Source organism: Poecilia latipinna, unplaced genomic scaffold (genome assembly GCF_001443285.1).
Source record: "Poecilia latipinna isolate Pla-1442-1.1 unplaced genomic scaffold, P_latipinna-1.0 Scaffold452, whole genome shotgun sequence".
Lineage (NCBI taxonomy): Eukaryota > Metazoa > Chordata > Actinopteri > Cyprinodontiformes > Poeciliidae > Poecilia > Poecilia latipinna.
The window spans coordinates 1-18,492 of record NW_015113068.1 but is presented as its reverse complement, the minus strand read 5'-3'; the positions used below and the strand labels follow the sequence as shown (position 1 = coordinate 18,492).

Here is an 18,492-nt window from a genome sequence, read left to right as displayed (position 1 = left end):
AGAAGGGGCGGTGGTGGGTTGAACGCAGCTGGGAAGCGGCTGACCGGTTGGGTGTGGATCCTTCATGCAGAGCCTGATTGCTGATTGGACACGCCGGGTGAGGTCCAGAGCTGAGGTCGGAGATGAGCATGACGTCGATGGGCGAATGGAGTCTTCCAGTCTGAACTTCCGCTTTAGCTCCATAACCACTGGCCTAATCCTTTACTCAGCATAAAAAACCAGGAAGCTAACACTGCTAATGTCATGGAGCTGAAGAGTTTGTGAATGGAGTCATAAAAATGTGAGTGAACGCTGGAGAGGATTTTCCTGATCAACAGATGGAGACGTTTTCACTGAACTCTGAGGTGGACTAAAGAATCTACATGCAGGTTAAGTTGGTGAACTTTAACCTGAACATGTTTGAACATGCAAGTTTTGATGACTGACAGTTTTTGACTGTTTTGAGACATTTTAGGAAGACGTTAATCTTTATAAGTAAAGTTTGTGTTACAATTAATAAGACTTGATTAAAATTGAGTTAAAAATGCAAAATTCACTTCCCATTTATTTGTCAGATTAATAAAGAATAATCCAGAGATGATTTTAGAGACTTTCCTTTTAAAGATTTGCTTCCTTTCAGAAAGCACTGCGAAAACATACAAACATTAATGACTTCCTTCTTTACAGAAAGAAATCACCCCTTCAGTTGACGTCAGTCCACGTATCGAGCATTTACAGTGGAATTAAAAAACATTGCTTATATTTGCTAAGTTAAATAATTTTGTACATGATAATTTGAGATAAAACTAAATATGGATGCAGGTTAAAAGAGGATTTCAGGAAACTGCTTGGATCCGTGTCGCTGTTTTGATGAAACTTCTCCTCCCTCTGTTCATCACTCTCCCAATCTCTCTCTTGGCGCTCTCATTAATTAAACAGTAGATGATGGGATCCAGAGTGCTGTTCAGGGTCGTCATGGCGACCGTGACCAGGTACGGGTCTCTGAGGCGGCGGGCCCAGCCGCAGGCCCCCGGCTCCAGGACGACCCGCAGGAACATGACCATCTGGTAGGGCACGAAGGAGGCGACGTAGGTGATCAGCAGCAGCAGCAGCAGCAACCCGACTTTCCGCCGCTCTTCCTCCAGGATGGAGCGGCTCCGTCTGAGCGACTGCATGATCTGCTGGAAGCACAGCGTCATGACAACCAGAGGAAACAGGAAGCCGAGCACCACCCGAACCAGGGCAACGTCAGCGTCCTTCTGTGTCAGGGGCATCGGCTGGTGGCACAAGTTGAATGACTGCAGCGCCCCCATATGGTGAAGCAGGAGAATGTGAAGAAAAATCTCCAGGAGCCAGACGGCAGCGCTCAGCAGAGCTGCGGCCCTGACCTCTCTGACCCAGTGGAAGTGGAGCGGGTAGACCACGGCCAGGTAGCGGTCCACAGAGATGCAGCAGAGCAGACCCGAGCCCACGTAGAAGCTGTTGTACATGATCAGATACATCACACCGCACAGTTGATCAGAGATGTTCCAGCGCTGCGCCATCCCGATCCAAACGGGCAGAGTGACCGTGTAGAGCAGGTCCGAAACACACAGGCTGACCAGGTAGACCGCCATGCTGTTCCCCTGCAGCGCCAGCTTCCAGGCTACGAACAGAGACAGGCAGTTGGCTGGAAACCCCACGATAAAGAATAAAGAGTAGACGGTGGGGTACATGTGCTGCTCCACTGAGGAGTTGGAGCTGCAGGAGCTCTGCATGAGCGTGGAGTTCATCCTGGCACCACAGAGTCCGATCCTGAATGGGACTGTGTCAGGAAAAGTCTCAGATCTGCTCAGTAATGCAAATAAGACAACTGGACAAACAAGCTTGGGTTTAAAATAGCTTCACCAGGCAACAGAACCAAAAAAGGAAACAGATTTTAGGTCTGAAATGTTGTCAGANTCATTCTAAAGTAGAGCCAGCTCATCAGATGTTTCATCTAAACGTTTTATCTCCCAGGCCATCATGGGACACAGAGGAAGTTTTGCATGACTATGTTCATAGAAAGCCTCTCCAATGTTTTTCTTCCGAGTTAAAACTAATATCAGCAGAACGTACAACCTGCACTCTGAGCTTTCCAGCAGTCTATTTGCATATGACTCCAAGCTATTTGATGCCTGCGAGTGATCTGCTATCAGATCGGACCGGTCTCCTCCTGAAAGGTTCAAAAAGGTCACAGACCTTCTTCCAGTAACATTTTGTAAAATTAACAGTGAATGGAAGATGTTGCTTTTCTTTTCTTATGTTTACCAGATGAAGATTTCAGGAAACATCCATTTATTTTTCTGTTTCCCATTTTTAATTGTGATGTTTTGAAGCTTGAAGACCTTATTGACTGAACCAGTGTAGAGGAATATAATTATATTAATAGTTAAAAGTCATGTTGGTTGATTCACATTAAGTTATGTTTTGACTGAAAAGAAAAGTACTGAATTCCTGTCTGACCTAGAAGTCAGACAGGAATTCAGATTGGAGAGATGTGAAATAAACAATCACCAAAGAGGGAAACGTTAAGTTGCTGTGCAAGAAACCTTTGGCAAACGTCCTTTCCTGTTTGCGTGTGAAAAAGTCGGCCAGAATGGGAAAAAATCTTTATTTGGACAGATAAAGAACCAACAACATGACTAATAGTTTTACTGAAGGAGCAGATTTAACTTACACGAGGTCAGCCTCTAACCCTCTGAACTTCCAACACACATCCAGTGTAAGACGGAGCCAGAATTGCTATGCAAGCGAGGTCCGGTAACGCCATTGGTCAAAGCTTTCCAATACACAACAGTAGGGCTGGAAGGTATAAAACCCTGATGTCAGAAGTAAGAGACAAGACATTTTGGATTCTGAGACGATGAAAATCTGATGTGTGAATCCGCAGATGTGCATTAAATGTCTTCCTGTTTATCTATGAGCAGAGAGAATGGAGTTTGTGTACAGTTTCTTATTTATGTATTTCATGAGGTTAGCGCCTTTAAATTCCTCTATCAGCGGACGCCGGGTGAAGAAGTGCTGGGAAAAGCTTTCTGGATTCTCTGGAATTGTAGTAAACTCAAACTAGGAAGAAGATAAGAGAGAAAGAAACGCGAGAGAGATTAACTATTTGCATAAGCAAAGAGTGGAAACTGCAGACAACTATACAAAACAGGAGTGTTGCATGACTATAACCCTGTGATTCACATGCTCTAGTTACCAGAAAATAAGAACTAGGAGCTAAAAATCCAACAGTTTGCTTTCTGAAGCAACATGAAATGTACGTGTCATGTGAGGCTGGAGCCAGGCAAAAGTTTAGGAGTTAAATGTTAGAATAGAAACCGATTGTCCCACTGAGGGACATTCAGGTCCATCTGCAGCAATTTACAGGTAAACAGAAAATAGAAGAATGAGGCTTTACTGTAAGGAACACAGAGGAAACAACGCAGTTATTATAGGGCTGACATTATATTTTCCAGCCACATGGTGACATTTTATAGCACAATCAAGTGGCTGTGTTAGTTGTTTATAGTCAGTTGTTATAAAATGTAATTTTTTATGTTTCTGCTGGTATTTTTATGATCTATTAGTCTTGTAGCAGCAAGAGACCCAGACGGAGTTGAGACTGGGCAGATATTAAACATCCGGCCAGTGAAACGATGTTCCAGTCGTTGTTCGGTGAATCCATTAGCACATAGCTGAGAATGGCTGCCTGTGGTAAAGTTGTTTAATTATGCAGCAGTTTGATTTTGTTATTCTGAAAGCTTTTCCTGTGTACAGTTTAGCAAAGATGTTTCTGTAATCTGAGTCACATAAAGTTAAACTTTTGACCAAGATGAAGAACCACACTGGCTAAAAATAATCACACCTTTGATTTAATTTATGTTCTCTGTTTTCCTGTAGCACTGACTGCCTTCATTTCTTTTTTCACTCTGGCTACATCAGGACTGCACATCAGGCAATGTTTTATAAAAAGTTCAAGGGAAACGGAAGATATTAGGCTGAACTAAGTTACACATTTAAAATTGTCAACAGCCGATATTGCATATGAAAACTACAAATTCTCACACAGCATGAGCCGTGGCTCATTTATCTCTTATCTGTCAGCTAATAAAATAAAAATAATATTTTACGTCAGTTTGTTCTGTTTTGGCTGAGATAAGGAATGTTCCTGTTAAATAATCCTGTAAATGTTCATTTATTCCACTTCTGTTGAGCAACAATTTGCAAATTAAAAATGTAATTAAGCAGTTACATACTTTACCTTCCAGGTTCTTCCAGATGAGAAACAGAAAAACTCAGATACATTTTATTTTTCCTTTCTTGTTTTTGACTTTATTAAAAGTAGAAAATCTCATTTTAAAACACAATAGAGGAGAACATCCAGGTTTACCAGCAGCTAAAGGTAAACAGAAACATGCATATTAAAACTAAGGTTGATAAACTTTCAGTCACAATGCTCTAAAATTTATATATGAAAGTTGCCATGGCAACAACCACAAACGGTCCGGCGTGAGAGGAGAGTGAATTTTCCTCAAAGTGATGTAGAAAATACATTAAACTCAGTTTTATACGTTTACAGTTTAAGGAAAAAATCAACATGCAGGGGATTAAATAATGTTAGCTAAAAACCAACATATGTATTTATTATATGTTAAGGTTTTGATCTGTGCAGATAACTTCATGGAAAATGCTATAATAAAAAGAATTAGCTAAGCACCCGGTGAGCTGATGAGATCATGAACATTTAAATTATTAATGTTTCAGTGGCGTTCTGTCAAAGTGGGCAGACTTTTCCAGACAGCTTTTCTAAATGCACCTGAGGGAAATATTAGGTCTTATCAACAGGAAGGTTTTATCTTTTTAAATACAGACTGAATGCTGTGAAACATTTGATCCACTTGTAAAAATCTTGTTCTAAGCTGATTTTTTGCAATAAATATGTAACTAACAGGATAAAGTGCCGTGAAAAGGTTCTGGGCCTCTTTAAGATCTGGTGATATTTTGTCCTTGTTGCTCTGAAATGTTTCAGATGATTAAATACTTTTTGATATCAGAACTGAGCTGAACAGATTCATTCTGACCCACTGATCCTTTCTGATCTGGAGAGTCCAGTTCACAGTCCTTTCACAACACCTGGACTGAATTCAAGTCCTGACTTTGACTAGGCCGCTTCAAGGCCATCATTCACTTGTTTGTGTTAAGCTGTTTTGTATTCACCTCACTGGTGTGTTTTTTATCATAAACTGATGGAACTCTAAGAATTTTCTGATGAATGTTATTGATTATGAGAGATATTCAGACTTGTTGATTTGACATCTCAGTAATCTGGCCTGGTTAATGAAAATGTGAATGTTTGATTATTTAATGAGCGGGACAATTATATTTTCTCAGAAGGGCTGGTGTGTTTTCTTTCCTCCTAAATAAATGAAATCGTTCTATGGAAACAACTTTTTATATTTACTCAGATTATTTTTGTTTGGGAGTAAAATGATAAAAGCAATCAGATGGAAAACAGGTTTTACAGACACACTTTCAATCAATAATTTGGATTTATGTTCCACAGAAAACCCCATGGAGCTCAATGTACAGAACTGGGTTTGATCTGCTGCTCAGAAGGCCAGACTCTGTCTGCTGTGACCCCATCAGACCCAGAACGTTTTCTTCAAATTTATCCAACGCTTATCCACGCGTACCGGAGCGGGAGGGATTCATTTCTATTCAGAGATACTCTAAGGCTTTAGACTCTTAAAGCAAGGAAATAAGATGTGAGAGAGCCAGGTGATCAGGAACCAGGTGATCAGGAACCAGGTGATCAAGAACCAGGTGATCAGGAACCAGGTGATCAGGAACCAGGTGATCAGGAACCAGGTGATCAAGAACCAGGTGTACTTTTTATTTCTAGCAAAGGGACTTTAATGTCTCATCCTGTTAGACTGTCCCACTTTATTCTTAGTTAACCTTTTAATTCAATTCAATTCAAAAATACTTTATTAACCCCAAAGGGAATTTAAACAGTCCCTCTTCCCGACAGGAAGGGGTTAAACTAAATCACTTTAAAACCTCAGGACTTGCTCTTAGGCAGGAAACAGAAACTTAAATATAAAGTGAAGGTCGATCAGCAAACAAAAACTCCCAATTTAAGAATTTATAGTTAGGAAGAGAAATATATACAGAAAGAAGTAAATGAATTTGTCTCTTGAATTTTGCAGTAAAGCAAACTAATCCAGGGTCTGTTGAGGTTTCATTAAAACTGGAAAATCTCTTTTTGCAAAGGCTGATGTAAGTTTCACTGCTCTACTTAAGTTGAAGTTATGAGGAACACTGTGAGTGTTCAAAATGTTCTTTTGATTTCTTATCCTTGACGAGATAAAGACGGTCTCATGTAACCACCAATCTTCCTGTTTACTATGACTAAGTTTGAGAATTACATGTGATGGAATCTGAAATACGGTAAACGCAGACGAACATGTTTAGACTCGCTCGTTTTGGTTCCCATCTGATCTCATCTTAGATGAGGCTATTAAAAACTTGGCTTTGTGAAGAAGATGGAAGAACAGATTGAAAGTCGCTGCCTGACGGATGAAATAAAGAAATGTTAACAGGTAGATTTTAGAAGGAAAACATCTGCAACCAGCTGAACTGGTTACCTGTCAGGTCTGGCTGGCAGCTGAAATGACTCAGTTCTGCTGATATCATATTATAGAGGCACATAACAGAAACAGATACAGTTACTATCACCTTTTTCCAGGAACAAGCACAGAGTTTAATGAATAAATAACTTTCTATTTTTAATTTGCATCACTCACAGCCAGTCCTGACCTGAACCTGAAAATAATTTGTAGAGGAAGTTAACCATGTTGGCTCAGAGACTTAAGACGGGTCCAGTGTAGAAAGGCGGGGAAGTAAGTTTCTCATACATGCATCTTCTGTTGAAGTTTCAGTGGAGAGGAGTTCTGTTTAATCTGAAAACTGCATGTTTTACAGATAATCTGAAAGTATTAACGATTGTTCTGACTGAAGAGAGAAGATGGTAATCTAATAAAACCGATAAATTACTCTATCCTTCACCATCGTACAGTCAGGAGGACATGCAACATAAAAAGTGAGTCCCAGATTGTAAAGATGAGAAACGGGAGGCAGCAGAGAGCTGTGCTCAGAGGATCCTATGTTGGAACCAATGACAGGTTTAACCTTGGAGGAGCCACAGAGAGCACAGGATCAGTAATGCTGGGAAACATTAAAACATGAGAAGACCACAGAGGTTGACAGTCAGGCAAAGAACGACGGCCAGACAGCTCCTTGTATCTGCCGCTTGATTAACCACCAACGTCTCTGCAGACGGATATTTTCCTCGCTGGCTTCGTCCCTGTTGTTCTTCAGCCTCATCTGAAGGGAAATGACCTTGATTCCTTTATCCTTAACTAGCAGAATAAATCACTGGACCGCTCTGCTTTCTGGCCCTGCTGAAGGAACTAAAGCTGCAGCTGCAGGAATGCTGAAGAAAAGCTGGTAACACTTTATTTGAAGGAGTGTGGATAAGACTGACATGACACTGTCATGAACATGAAGGGTCTTTATGAATGTTCATGACAGTGTCATGTCAGTCTTATGCACAGCCCTTCAAATAAAGTGTTACCAAAAAGCCCACATTACTCCGACCCGAAAGGCTCTGGCTGATCTGGCCCTCCTGAACCTTCAGGTCTTCTGTTGAAAACCAGAGGAGCAAAACTTAGTGAGGCGCTGCTCTGCTGATGAACAGCCTTCCTGCTTACAGTTAATAAAAACATTTAAAATTAGAATATTACAACAACAAAATAGACCAACAACAAAAAACTACTTTTAAAACGTCTAACATTATTTTCAAAAGCTCCTTCATCTGAATCCATATCCTAATTTACTGAAATGACTCTCCACACCAATGTGTTGCTTATAATTAATTTCTCTTTTAATTCTTTGACTGTATCTTTGTGTTTCTGCCTGTTTACTTAGATTGGTCAGTTTTCCAGTGTTTTTATTTCTAACCTCCATAAATCTTTTCATGCACTTAGCTGTATGAAACGTGATGTAAATCAGGAATAATTGTTTGATAATTAATCTATATAAAGTTATTGGTCATCTTTATGACTACATACCTGTTATTTACACAAACCTTCTCATCTTTATCAGTTTATATCACTGAGCTTCACCTTTAACCTCTCGATATTCACAAACCGAATAAATACAAGATCAGAAAAATCTGTATGAAGAGACGGTTTATTGTCTTACAACTTGTTATAAATCAAACACACACATGAAGTATGAAAAATTCACTTTAGGCAGAAAAACAGAAATATTGACACTTTTAAAGAGGCGGAGCCTCCTGTTGGTGAGCTGCTGTATTTCACCAGAGGAAACGTTTACAGAAGGATGAAAGTCAAAACAGGATCATTTTACATTCTTCATTCTGCCTTCAGCAAAGAGAGACATTTAAAACATGACAGTAAATACATGGCCAGCTGCATGGACAGTTTATCTGTAGCAGTTAATGTCAACCATTTTGTTACTTAAAGGTTATTCCACCAAGCTTTCTCTGTAAAGGGAAGTGGTTCAGTGCCCACAGAGAGAGAGAGTGCCATGACAGGGAATCAAGAGAAATCAAAGTTAAGAGAAAAAAGTGGTTTTACAGAGCAACCTGTGCATCCTGTAAGCAGTTCCTGGCTGCAGGAACTGCTTCCTGCAGCCAGGAACTGCTTCCTGCAGCCAGGAACTGCTTCCTGCAGCCAGAACCTGCTTCCTGCAGCCAGGAACTGCTTCCTGCAGTTTTCCTGCATACCAGAAGAAAATGTTTTGGCGTGAGATGTGCAGCATTATCCCACAGAGCATGGATGGATTCAATAATACAAGTTAGTCATGCCATAACAAACATCCAAATACACAAAACAGTTAATAAAACAAACACACATGGAATAGCAACCATTAGAACACAGAAATCCTGCTTCCATCCCTTTGACTGATTGCTTCCATTAACTTCATTTCAGTCCATTACTTCTATAATTATGAAACCTGTGCAGTGATGCTGGTTAATTATCAGACAGCTCTGATGGTCTGCATGACTTCTGCAACTGGAGTCGAATCCTGTGAGAAATGGACGCCATGTCCAATCAGAGAGCTGCTCTGGATGTGAATGGACCACACCCTTCATTCCAGCTGAGCTCTTAATTATGACGCACTAACCTCAGCCTTGTTTATGCACGTCTTCCATAGTTTGTCTTTCATTCAATATATAACGATAAATATACAGAAAATGCAGCAAACCTCCATTGTAACATTGCGATGCAGTGAAAATGAAATATATACAAGGACTTATAAGACTAATTAGAGAAAAAGAGTCCAAAACAAGAACATTTAAAAAAGATAGACTTCCTCTGTCCAGCCAATAGTCAAAAATAAAATATTACAACCATTTAGCTTTCTGCTGTTTTTATTTACAAAATGAATGTGGAAAGTTTTGGAATCCTTCATCTGAGGATCTGTTAGGATCTGTTAGGATCCCTGAACGGTTTGGTCGACTATTGAGCAGCCTCTTATTTGTATGATCGTTTCTGCTTTGACAGTTGATCTGCTGCTTCTCCCTCAGTACTTTTACACATTTGAAGATATTTTTCCTTCGTGCCTTTTGTTATTAACTCATCTGTTTTTGTTTGCCTGTTGTTGTTTATTTATTCAATTCATTTCAGTTTATTTACGTTGCACAACTTACAATAAAAGTAATCTCGAGGCACTTTTCAAAAAAAGTCCTTTCAGTTCAGGCTCATCCATTCCAGTTAATCTGAGTTAATCTGTCAAACGGTACATTAAGCTGTTTATTCAAATTGGGTTAAAAAGTTTTCTATTTTAGCAGATTGGATCAGGTTTGTATGCAGTACTTGAATTACTCATTAACTCACAATGAATAAACCAACAAAAATTCTGAATGACCCACCAAATGTTTACAGTAAAACATTAAAATAGCTTAAACACATACCTGAATTAAAATGTCTCAGAGGAAGTGAGCTGAATGCACATTAAGTCAGAACTAGGAGGGATGTAATATTGATAGTTTTGTTTTTGAACTTCTTAGAGTCATGGTTGGACTCCGTTTGTGGTTCGACTGCAGAAAAAGTTCCTTCACTTTTTTCCGGAAGTTTTTCCCAACAATGACGTAGAGAATGGGGTTAAGAACGCTGTTGAAGAATGCCAAGTAGGTGAAGATCTGTCCAAAGAAGTGCTGGATTTCCTTAGAGGTGCAGACTGTCAGGATGCCGGCCTGGTGGAGCCAGGTCGGGACTTCCCGCAGATGGAACGGGACCCAACAGAACAGGAACGCCAGCAGGACGACCAGCACCAAAGTGTCGGCCTTGTGGTCATTTTTCTTTGCATTTACTCCATCCACAAACCTGTTTCTCAGAGCTTTGAGGATGTTCACAGTGCAAAAGAAAATGATGGAAATGGGAATAAAAAACCCTAACACCAAAATCATCAACTCAGTTGTCTTTAAATCATCTTCAGTACAAGAAGTAATATTTCTGTGAGATACCAATTTCCTGTTGATAAATTTTGGAACACTAAGAATTAATCCCAGAATCCAAACCACACCACAACTAATTTTAGCACATTTTGGGCAACGCATTCCCCCATGGGACAGTGGATGGACCAGAGCCAAATAGCGATCGATGCTAACCAGAACCAGGAAGTAGATGCTGCAGTAAACGTTCATCAGGATGCTCACGTTGACCATTTTGCACATGGCAAGACCAAAAATCCATTCAAACTTATTCCAAGCGCTGACAGCCCAGAAGGGCAGGAAGGAGACCAGCAGCAGGTCAGCAGCAGCCAGGTTGCTCAGGTAGATCTCAGCCACGGTGCAGGGCTTCTTATGGAGGATGAAGACCATCAGCACAAAGATGTTGAAAACTATTCCCAAAACAGAGATGGACAGGATGTACGCTGGGACATAAGTGAAGGACCAGTCGACGGATTCACGTGAGCAATTAGGTTGTATTTCGTTTCCATCTTCAGCCAGTGAGGTCAAATGACCAGGGAGGCTGCAGAGAAATGATACAAAATAAAACTAAATATTAATGGTGCGTTCACACCAAACGCGTTTTGAGCATCAGGTGCGTCTGGTTTACATTTAGAGTCTCTGTGGAGGCGCGTCGAGGGCCGTTGTGCCGCAATTTGAACCGTTTGGAGTGTTTGATGTGTCCAAAGTGTCCAACACTCCACATAGACTTTGGATGTAAACCAGACATGCAACACGTTTGGTGTGAACGTGTCATTAGAGCAGGCAAGGGGAGTTAAACGTTATATATGGAGCTATTACAAACTAAAAAACTGATTTTAAATTATTGCCAGCTGGCCTAAACAGTTTAAGTGAGCCCTGAAAAGTATCTGCAGAGGCTATTAACAGAACTGTTCAGTAATAATAATAATTATAATGATAATATCTCTTTTACAAGAGAGACCTGACCAAGCCTGGCAGAAACGTAAAAACAAAACAAAAGCACACTGTTACAACACATAATCACAATAAAGATAAACTTGCAGTAAATTATTTTATGGCTCTATGTAGACTTTGCATTTCACCTCAGAATATCCCTCATGTTCTCTGTGAACATTTCCAAACTTATCAGTTGTATTTTTCACCTTCAAATGTTTCTTCAAACTGAATAAAGCATGTTGAGACAAACTCAGCCTGTAAGTTGATAAAAAGAAAAACCTGCTCTTCAGCTTTAAATGCATCAGTCAGCACTCTGCATGCAGTCATAATACTCATTACTTTGCAGAACAGTAAATATTGTTAAGTTGTAGGTGGCAGTTACTGAATCTTAGATGTTTAATTAGGAATATTCAGCAAAGCCTGTGCATACCTGGTGGTTAAAAGAGCCATTGTTCAGAGAAAGCAGCCAACAGTAAGTCCCCTCAAGTCTTCACTGCATGTCCTCGGTGTGTGTGAGAGTGTGTGTGGAGTGTGCAGAAGTAGGTGAGCTGGTTTGAGCTGATGTGAGCCGTCTTTAAATATGAGATGACTTGCTTGGTTCCCACCCACTCTTCAGGAAGTCCCTCCCCAGTTCTCCTCCTGCTGCTGCAGAGTGACTCTCCAGCAGAGCAGATCTGCTCTGGATCTGATTAAACTCCATCAGTCAAAGTCAAGACGACGAACAAACCGGCTTTAATCGTTTTACATGGCGAGGGATGACTAGGATGGTTTCTCTCATTTCTACACATTAGGAATAATTATGTTTTACCATAAACCCATAAATTATTCAGTGACCCAACATTGTTTGGTTCTGAATCAATTATTTAAGTAACTTTCTTAAAGCATTTATGAGGGAACAATAACCAGGATTATTGATCCTTAGACTCTGTGTTCAGATCTCAGACCCAAATATCTAAAAAGAATTTTATTTAATAAAGTTTTAGAGTCTAAGTGTGATGATCTATAGATGTTTGGACTTTTAGTTTCTGGTTTTGATCATTTTTTATTATTTTTTTAGATTCTGGCCTTAATTTGCTTTTCTGTGCTTGAGCCATTTGAGACAGAAACCCTGGACCTTACAGAGCAAATTTTACGTTTGAAATATATTTATTTTCTTTTTGCATTGTGTATTGTGGCCCAAAGTTTCTGGATTCCTGAAGTTATTGTAAATTTGCCTCCATCTTGTCTAAACTCTCCCCGCTGCGCTGTGGGGAGTTTCAGTTCAGCTGCTTCCATGTTAACTCTTTGAGAAAACAATGTTTTTCTACTTTACATTTTTAACAAAGTTTTTAGTTTTTCCCTCAGCTGTGCCACATTTCCCGATCAGAGAATCTGCTTCTCTTGACTTTTACAGCCTCAGCATTTGGACTCCTGGTATTTTATTGTTCAATGCTGCTTTCTCTTCCATTTCCTGATTTTATATCCAAGCTCCCTGTCCGTTTTAATAAATTTACGTTTTGTTAAACCTTCCACTAATGGAAGGTTTCAAGAATCTGAAAAAATCCAAGATTTACAAAGTGGACCCGTTTTAAAACTGAACACATCGAGTGACGTGTTTAAATCATTCAGTAGGAAAATAATCCGCATGTATTCAGTTACTCACACAAGCACACAAGCAGGAAGACTTTATTGCAATAACAATTTAGTTTTTGTTTTTTTACAGCATATTTACAGAGCATGACTGTGATTTTTTATTGTGCAAAGTCAAAAATATATGGAACCTAAATCATTTGACTTGAGGCAGGTGAATCAGTGGCTCCGTTAACTGATGTCAACATGTTGAGTCTGTTTGAACCCGGCCTGTCCAGATGCAACCCAATCCGGTTCTGTCGTTTCCATGGAGATTCCCGTGAGCCTCCAGCTGATGGAGGTTCAGCTCACTTTGACCCGAGTCTTTTCAGCGTATGCATTAGAATCACAATATTATCCAAACTGCAGCTGCACAATGCAGCTGGGTTCAGATCCCGGCTCAGTTGTTCTGCATGGAGTTAGCATGTTCTCCCTGAGCATGCCGGGTTCTCTGCAGGTTCTCCGGCTTCTTCCCAGTCCAGAAACACGACTGCTACGCTGATTTAACTCGGAGGAATAACTCAGCTCTTGACTCGTTCTCTTCGTGGTTCTAATTATCTGAGGAAGTAGAAATCTAACTTATTCCTCAGCCCCATGAATCCAACATATTGTAATCGTCTAATAGCGCATCTGCATGCTGGCTGCGGTCGGGTCTCTACCGGCTGTTAGCTAAACCCAGGCTCAACGGGTCACATCGCACCGACTGCCTCCCTGCCTCCTAATTTTCATCTGAACTGACCTGATGTTCCATCTGAACCTGTTATAGACGTAAAAACAGATAAACGAACAGCAGAGAAGTATCTGATCATCCTCTGGGCTCAACAGAACTGTTCTGTTTCCAATGAAGGATGCCTGCTGTACCTTTACAGCCAAACAGCAGGATGAGATTATGGGCCAAAATGTTTTAAAAAGCATTAAGATGTGAAATGCATTGGTTTCAGTAGTTGTAAATGTAGGATGCAGAGTTTCTGCTCAGCTAAAAAACAAACGGCGAGTCAGCATGACTACATGCAGATCAACAGAAAGCATACAGCATGTGATCCGGTCCTGATGCTTCAGATTCAGGATCCTGATGGTTTTTGTCAAAGTTCCTTAGAAATCTGCTCAGTTTGTGTGTTATGCTAAAACGCCCAAAGCTAAAACCAAAACAGATGTTAACTTACTTATGGATGCAGTGTTATGAGATCAGAGCTAATCCTGAGTCACACCTGACTGAACAACCCTACAGCGTTACCATGGAAACAAAAAGACTGAAATTCCTGAACAGCACCTTAGTCATGCTAACCTTAACGACCCGTTACTGGACCCGTTACCAAGTGGGTCCAGTAGTTTCTCCCACCAAGAAGTGTGTTCACCAGAATGTCATAATGGCTGCTGACAGTTTCTATTAAATATTCTGTTAGAAATTAGCTTCAGCGCTAGTGGAAAATTAAAGCAGTGCTGCCTGGCAGCAGGAAGGTCCTGGGCTCAAATCCCAGCCTGGGGTCTGTGGATGTTCTCTCTGTGCCTGCGTGGCTCAAACACAGAGCTGGTTTGGCCACCAACACAACGTCTGTTCATGAAGCCGCTGCAGTGAAATTCCTCAGAGCTTCAGACGCAGACAGGAACTGTAACTTGAAACTGTTCGTCCATTCTGGGTCAGGCAGCTGCTTCGTCTCTCTGTCCAACTCCTGTCCAGAAGGGCTGGTTTCTAAAAACTGTGTCCCAAATCCAACACAGCTGAATCAAAGGGCTGAATTACATCCTCAGGTTATACAGAATCATGCTAATGACCTGATTAAATGCAAACTAAATTTAGCTCAGGACTGGTGACATTAGGACTCTGACAACCAAGAACTGGGTAAAGAACACTTGATGATGAGATCTGAGATCCTGGTCCCTCTGTGAACCAAGATCTCATGAATCTGACACACAATCAACGTCCGCTAACGCTAAGGTAGCATCTACAGTCCACATTTCTACATGAAAGATCAGGACTTCTGAAACTCTGGAAAGATGAACTTTACTCCAATCTGATGGCTGAAAAACCTGAAGATTAAAATCTGTAAATATTTTTACTGTTGAGCTCACATGTCTATTTATTCAATAACTTAGCAGCAAAAATGGGTTTTTGAATTGAAAATGTTGCTTATTTCATCAATAAGGTTTTCAATTAAAATGCAATTAATTACAAACTTGTAAATTAACTCAATTAAAGTTTCTAATCCAGTCCATCCACTAATCCCAATTGATGGATAATCTGTCATAAAATTGGCAGTTAATTTTAAATGTGTCTTTATGTTGTCTTTTAAGTGAGAAATTCATCAAGAACACAAAAGTGTGGATTTGGTGAAGGAATGCTAAATTTTTACTTCAGATGTTCATCTATGAAAAATGACTATAAGTGTAAAAAAGGAAGAAAACAGATACAAAAGCTCACAGTTCAGGACAAAGATGTCATTGAGTCTGTAACCATTAAAGTGGACAAGAGCAGAATAACATCCTCTACCAATGCCGCCTGCTCAGGTCGGAGCAGAGTTACTGTATTAATTGTTGTGCCATCTTATGAAGAGCAGAGGAGGAAGTGGTTAGAGTCCTATTTGATCTTTAGCATTAAAGATGACCACCGGCCGTATTTGCTCTGTTCTGTTCACAAACGTAGACACCAGCGAGCGCTGATATGTGGTCATGTCTGAGCCTCTGCGCTGGTGTCTGGCCCTCCTGCAGACGGCATCAAGTTTCCTTCTGAAGTACTGACCAGAGAAGACGTAGAGCAGCGGGTTCAGCAGGCTGTTGAGAAAGGCCAGGTACACGGAAACCTGATCGCCCAGGCTGAGGGTGTGAGACCACAGCTTTCCGTCCAGCACTTCCACATCACACAGCGTGTCGAGGAAGGTGAGGACCTGGAAAGGACCCCAGCACAGTAAAAATAGCAGCGTGACGGCATAGACCAGCACCGTAGCCTTTGTATCGTTGAAGTCATGAAATGCGAGGTTTTCCGTCCTCCGAGCCAAAGCCTTGATTATATTCCAGCTGCAGAAAACAATGACAAGGACAGGAAGTGCGAAGCCTAAGGTGTTCATCATAATCTGATGGGCGAGCTTCCAGGAACTTCCATGGGTGTAATCTAGAATGCAGGAAGTGGTATTGTATTCCTCAATGAACTTGACCTTTCTGTGAACTAAGGTTGGCAGACTGAGAAGCAGCCCAAACATCCACACAACGAAGCAGGTTATCTTAGCATACAGCGTCCGTCTCAGCCACCGCGCCATCATGGTTTTCACCAGCGCCAGGTAGCGGTCGATGCTAATCATGACCAGCGTGTAGATGCTGGTGTAGAAATTGATGACAATATTGGAGTTGACCAGTTTGCACAGAGCGTCTCCGTACGACCAGTTAAACTGGTTCAGGATGTACATGGCCCAGAACGGCAGGCCACACAGCAGCAGGAAGTCGGCCAGCGCCAGGTTGCTCAGGTAGATCTCCGCCACGGTCAGGCGGTCCCTGTGGGCTGCGAACACGGCCAGGACGAAGCCGTTGAGGAGAAGCCCCAGCAGCGACAGGATGAAGATGTAGGGAGGGATGACGGTGTGGATCGTCTGCCAGTCTGTGGGGTCTGGAGCGTCCGACGGGCCGAACGGGACAAACCAGCTGCTGTTCTCAGACCAGGAGGCCGTAGATACAGGCGGGAGAGACTCCATGAGCTGGAGACAAAGAAAAACCAGTGAAATGATGTAGATGGTACTGGTGGACGGAGAATTTTATTGTTAGGTTTTTATATAGTGATTCTGATAAAGATCATGATTTTGAAAAAAATTACCTGTTTTTAGGTAATAAGTCTGACTGCAGCATTCATACCACCATAAACACAAATACTTTAAAACATTCCCAAAGTTTCCATTACTTTAAAAGTGAGATATCACTAAACCGCACACAGTGACTACATTTAATCATATTTTGGAATTTACTAATATTTATTGACGTTTTTGTGGAACAAACGGTGGAAGAAAAAAGCTAAAATATTACCAATCATCCTGTTTGACTGGAAATCGTACTGGACACCTGATGGTATCTCGCTGTAAAGTCGACACATCGCAGACAATCGTCTGCTGTTGCTTGTTATTTAAACAATAAACTGAACTTAATGCTCTGATCGACAATTACGATCATTTGGAATAATTTTATGATTTAAATGACTTTTTTAATGTTTGAGATGATTTTTCCATCATACTTCCTTCCATCCTTTGCTTCAGATAAACCAACCTGTGGGGCTTGTTGAACAGCTGAATCATGTAAAGTTTCAGTAGATTTTAATCTCCATGTTTGTGACGGTAAGTCATCAAATCCCAATCGATCAGCTTTCAGTCATTCTGACCAGCCGATGCCACCAATCGCTGCAGCTCTCTAACGTTTTCCTTCCTCCTCGCCGTTTGATCCTGGTTCAGCCTGGCGGCCAGTGAATAAAACAAACCAAACTCAGTTACTGTCATCATGACCTCTGAGGGAAAAAGGTTGTGATTTGTTAATTGATTCAAAATGTTTGATCGACCATAAGAATATTTATGTTGGATTTTCTCCTGAATAAACAATAAACCCAGATAAAGGATATCTTCATTCTCACCTTGAGTTTTTATTCAGATCTCTACATTTTACATCCATTTATACAAATCGATAAATGGACACATGAATATTAAGAAAATGCATATATCTCTATGTTTGAAGACAGTGGTTAAAAGAAATGTCATTTTATTGTTAAAGTATAAAGTAGTTGTGGTAATAATAACTGATCTAATATCAGACACTGAGGGAAAAATAGTTTTAAGATCATAGCTTTAACCCAAACTTCATGAAAGTTTTCTGATCACTTCTGCCTGGACCGACACCGATTTATTATGTAAACCGCCTGTTTCTGTTTCACCCAGAACAAAACAAAACCAACCGGTGACGTTCTTACCTTCAGCTGGAGGAGAACGCTCCTCATTTGGTCAAGGCAGCTGCCGTCTGCAGCAGGTCTGAGCTGTGCACACCGAGCTTCATCCAGCACGCAGCAGCGGAGAAGCAGATCTGCTGCAAGGAGCTTTGTATACAGCTGAGATCCTCCACACCCTTAGCCAAGGACTTTAATTTATCACATTGTTTGGAAACGGTCAAAGTTCTGTTGACCTTATGTAGGAAGTTAGTGTAAACTGCAGAGTGCAAAATGTGCTGGAGACATTCAGAAACACGAGTGTTTCCTCCTGCATTAGTTAAAGTTTTAAACCATTAAATACGTTTTAGGACTAAAGATAATCTGAACAAAACAAGAATCGGTTTTCCAAACTCAGATCTTTAATCCGTTCAGACTTATAAACGACCATCAGCAGTTTGAAGTCTCTTCTCTCAGTGAAGGACTGGGTGGTGTAGAACCAGGTGGTGTAGAACCGGGTGGTGTACAACCAGGTGCTGTAGAACCGGGTGGTGTA

At 40.9% G+C, this 18,492-nt stretch overlaps 3 protein-coding genes across 4 annotated transcripts in view; all 3 read right to left on the bottom strand.

The window, feature by feature from the left end:
• Nucleotides 1-11,987, bottom strand: part of LOC106951336 (B2 bradykinin receptor-like) — a 24,120-nt gene extending 12,133 nt beyond the window's left edge. The window contains exons 1-2 of the mRNA XM_015038787.1: nt 11,874-11,987; nt 10,401-11,048 (exon numbers count right to left, since the gene is read on the bottom strand). Of these exons, the coding sequence (XP_014894273.1) occupies nt 10,401-11,048; nt 11,874-11,893 (668 nt within the window). The 5' untranslated portion in view covers nt 11,894-11,987. The remainder of the gene's footprint in view (nt 1-10,400; nt 11,049-11,873) is intronic.
• LOC106951337 (ovarian cancer G-protein coupled receptor 1-like) lies at nt 688-2,314 on the bottom strand. Its single transcript, XM_015038788.1, has one exon. It carries the CDS (start codon nt 1,749-1,751, stop codon nt 816-818), a length of 936 nt encoding a protein of 311 aa, XP_014894274.1. The 5' UTR covers nt 1,752-2,314; the 3' UTR covers nt 688-815.
• Nucleotides 11,988-15,371: 3,384 nt separating the features above from the next.
• Nucleotides 15,372-18,301, bottom strand: bdkrb1 (bradykinin receptor B1). Of its 2 annotated transcripts, XM_015038785.1 has the most exons (3): nt 17,985-18,301; nt 17,294-17,476; nt 15,372-16,734 (listed from the first exon to the last, which is right to left on the bottom strand). In XM_015038785.1, exon 3 carries the CDS (start codon nt 16,729-16,731, stop codon nt 15,619-15,621), a length of 1,113 nt encoding a protein of 370 aa, XP_014894271.1. In that variant the 5' UTR covers nt 16,732-16,734; nt 17,294-17,476; nt 17,985-18,301; the 3' UTR covers nt 15,372-15,618. The 2 variants fall into 2 exon arrangements, with proteins under 2 accessions (XP_014894271.1, XP_014894272.1); XM_015038786.1 differs by having other exon boundaries at nt 15,372-17,476.
• Between the last annotated feature and the right edge of the window lie 191 nt (nt 18,302-18,492).

Excerpts from the sequence above, each read along its gene's own strand:
- bdkrb1 (XM_015038786.1), bottom strand. The coding sequence starts at position 16,731 with ATGGAGTCTCTCCCGCCTGTATCTACGGCCTCCTGGTCTGAGAACAGC.
- LOC106951337 (XM_015038788.1), bottom strand. The coding sequence starts at position 1,751 with ATGAACTCCACGCTCATGCAGAGCTCCTGCAGCTCCAACTCCTCAGTG.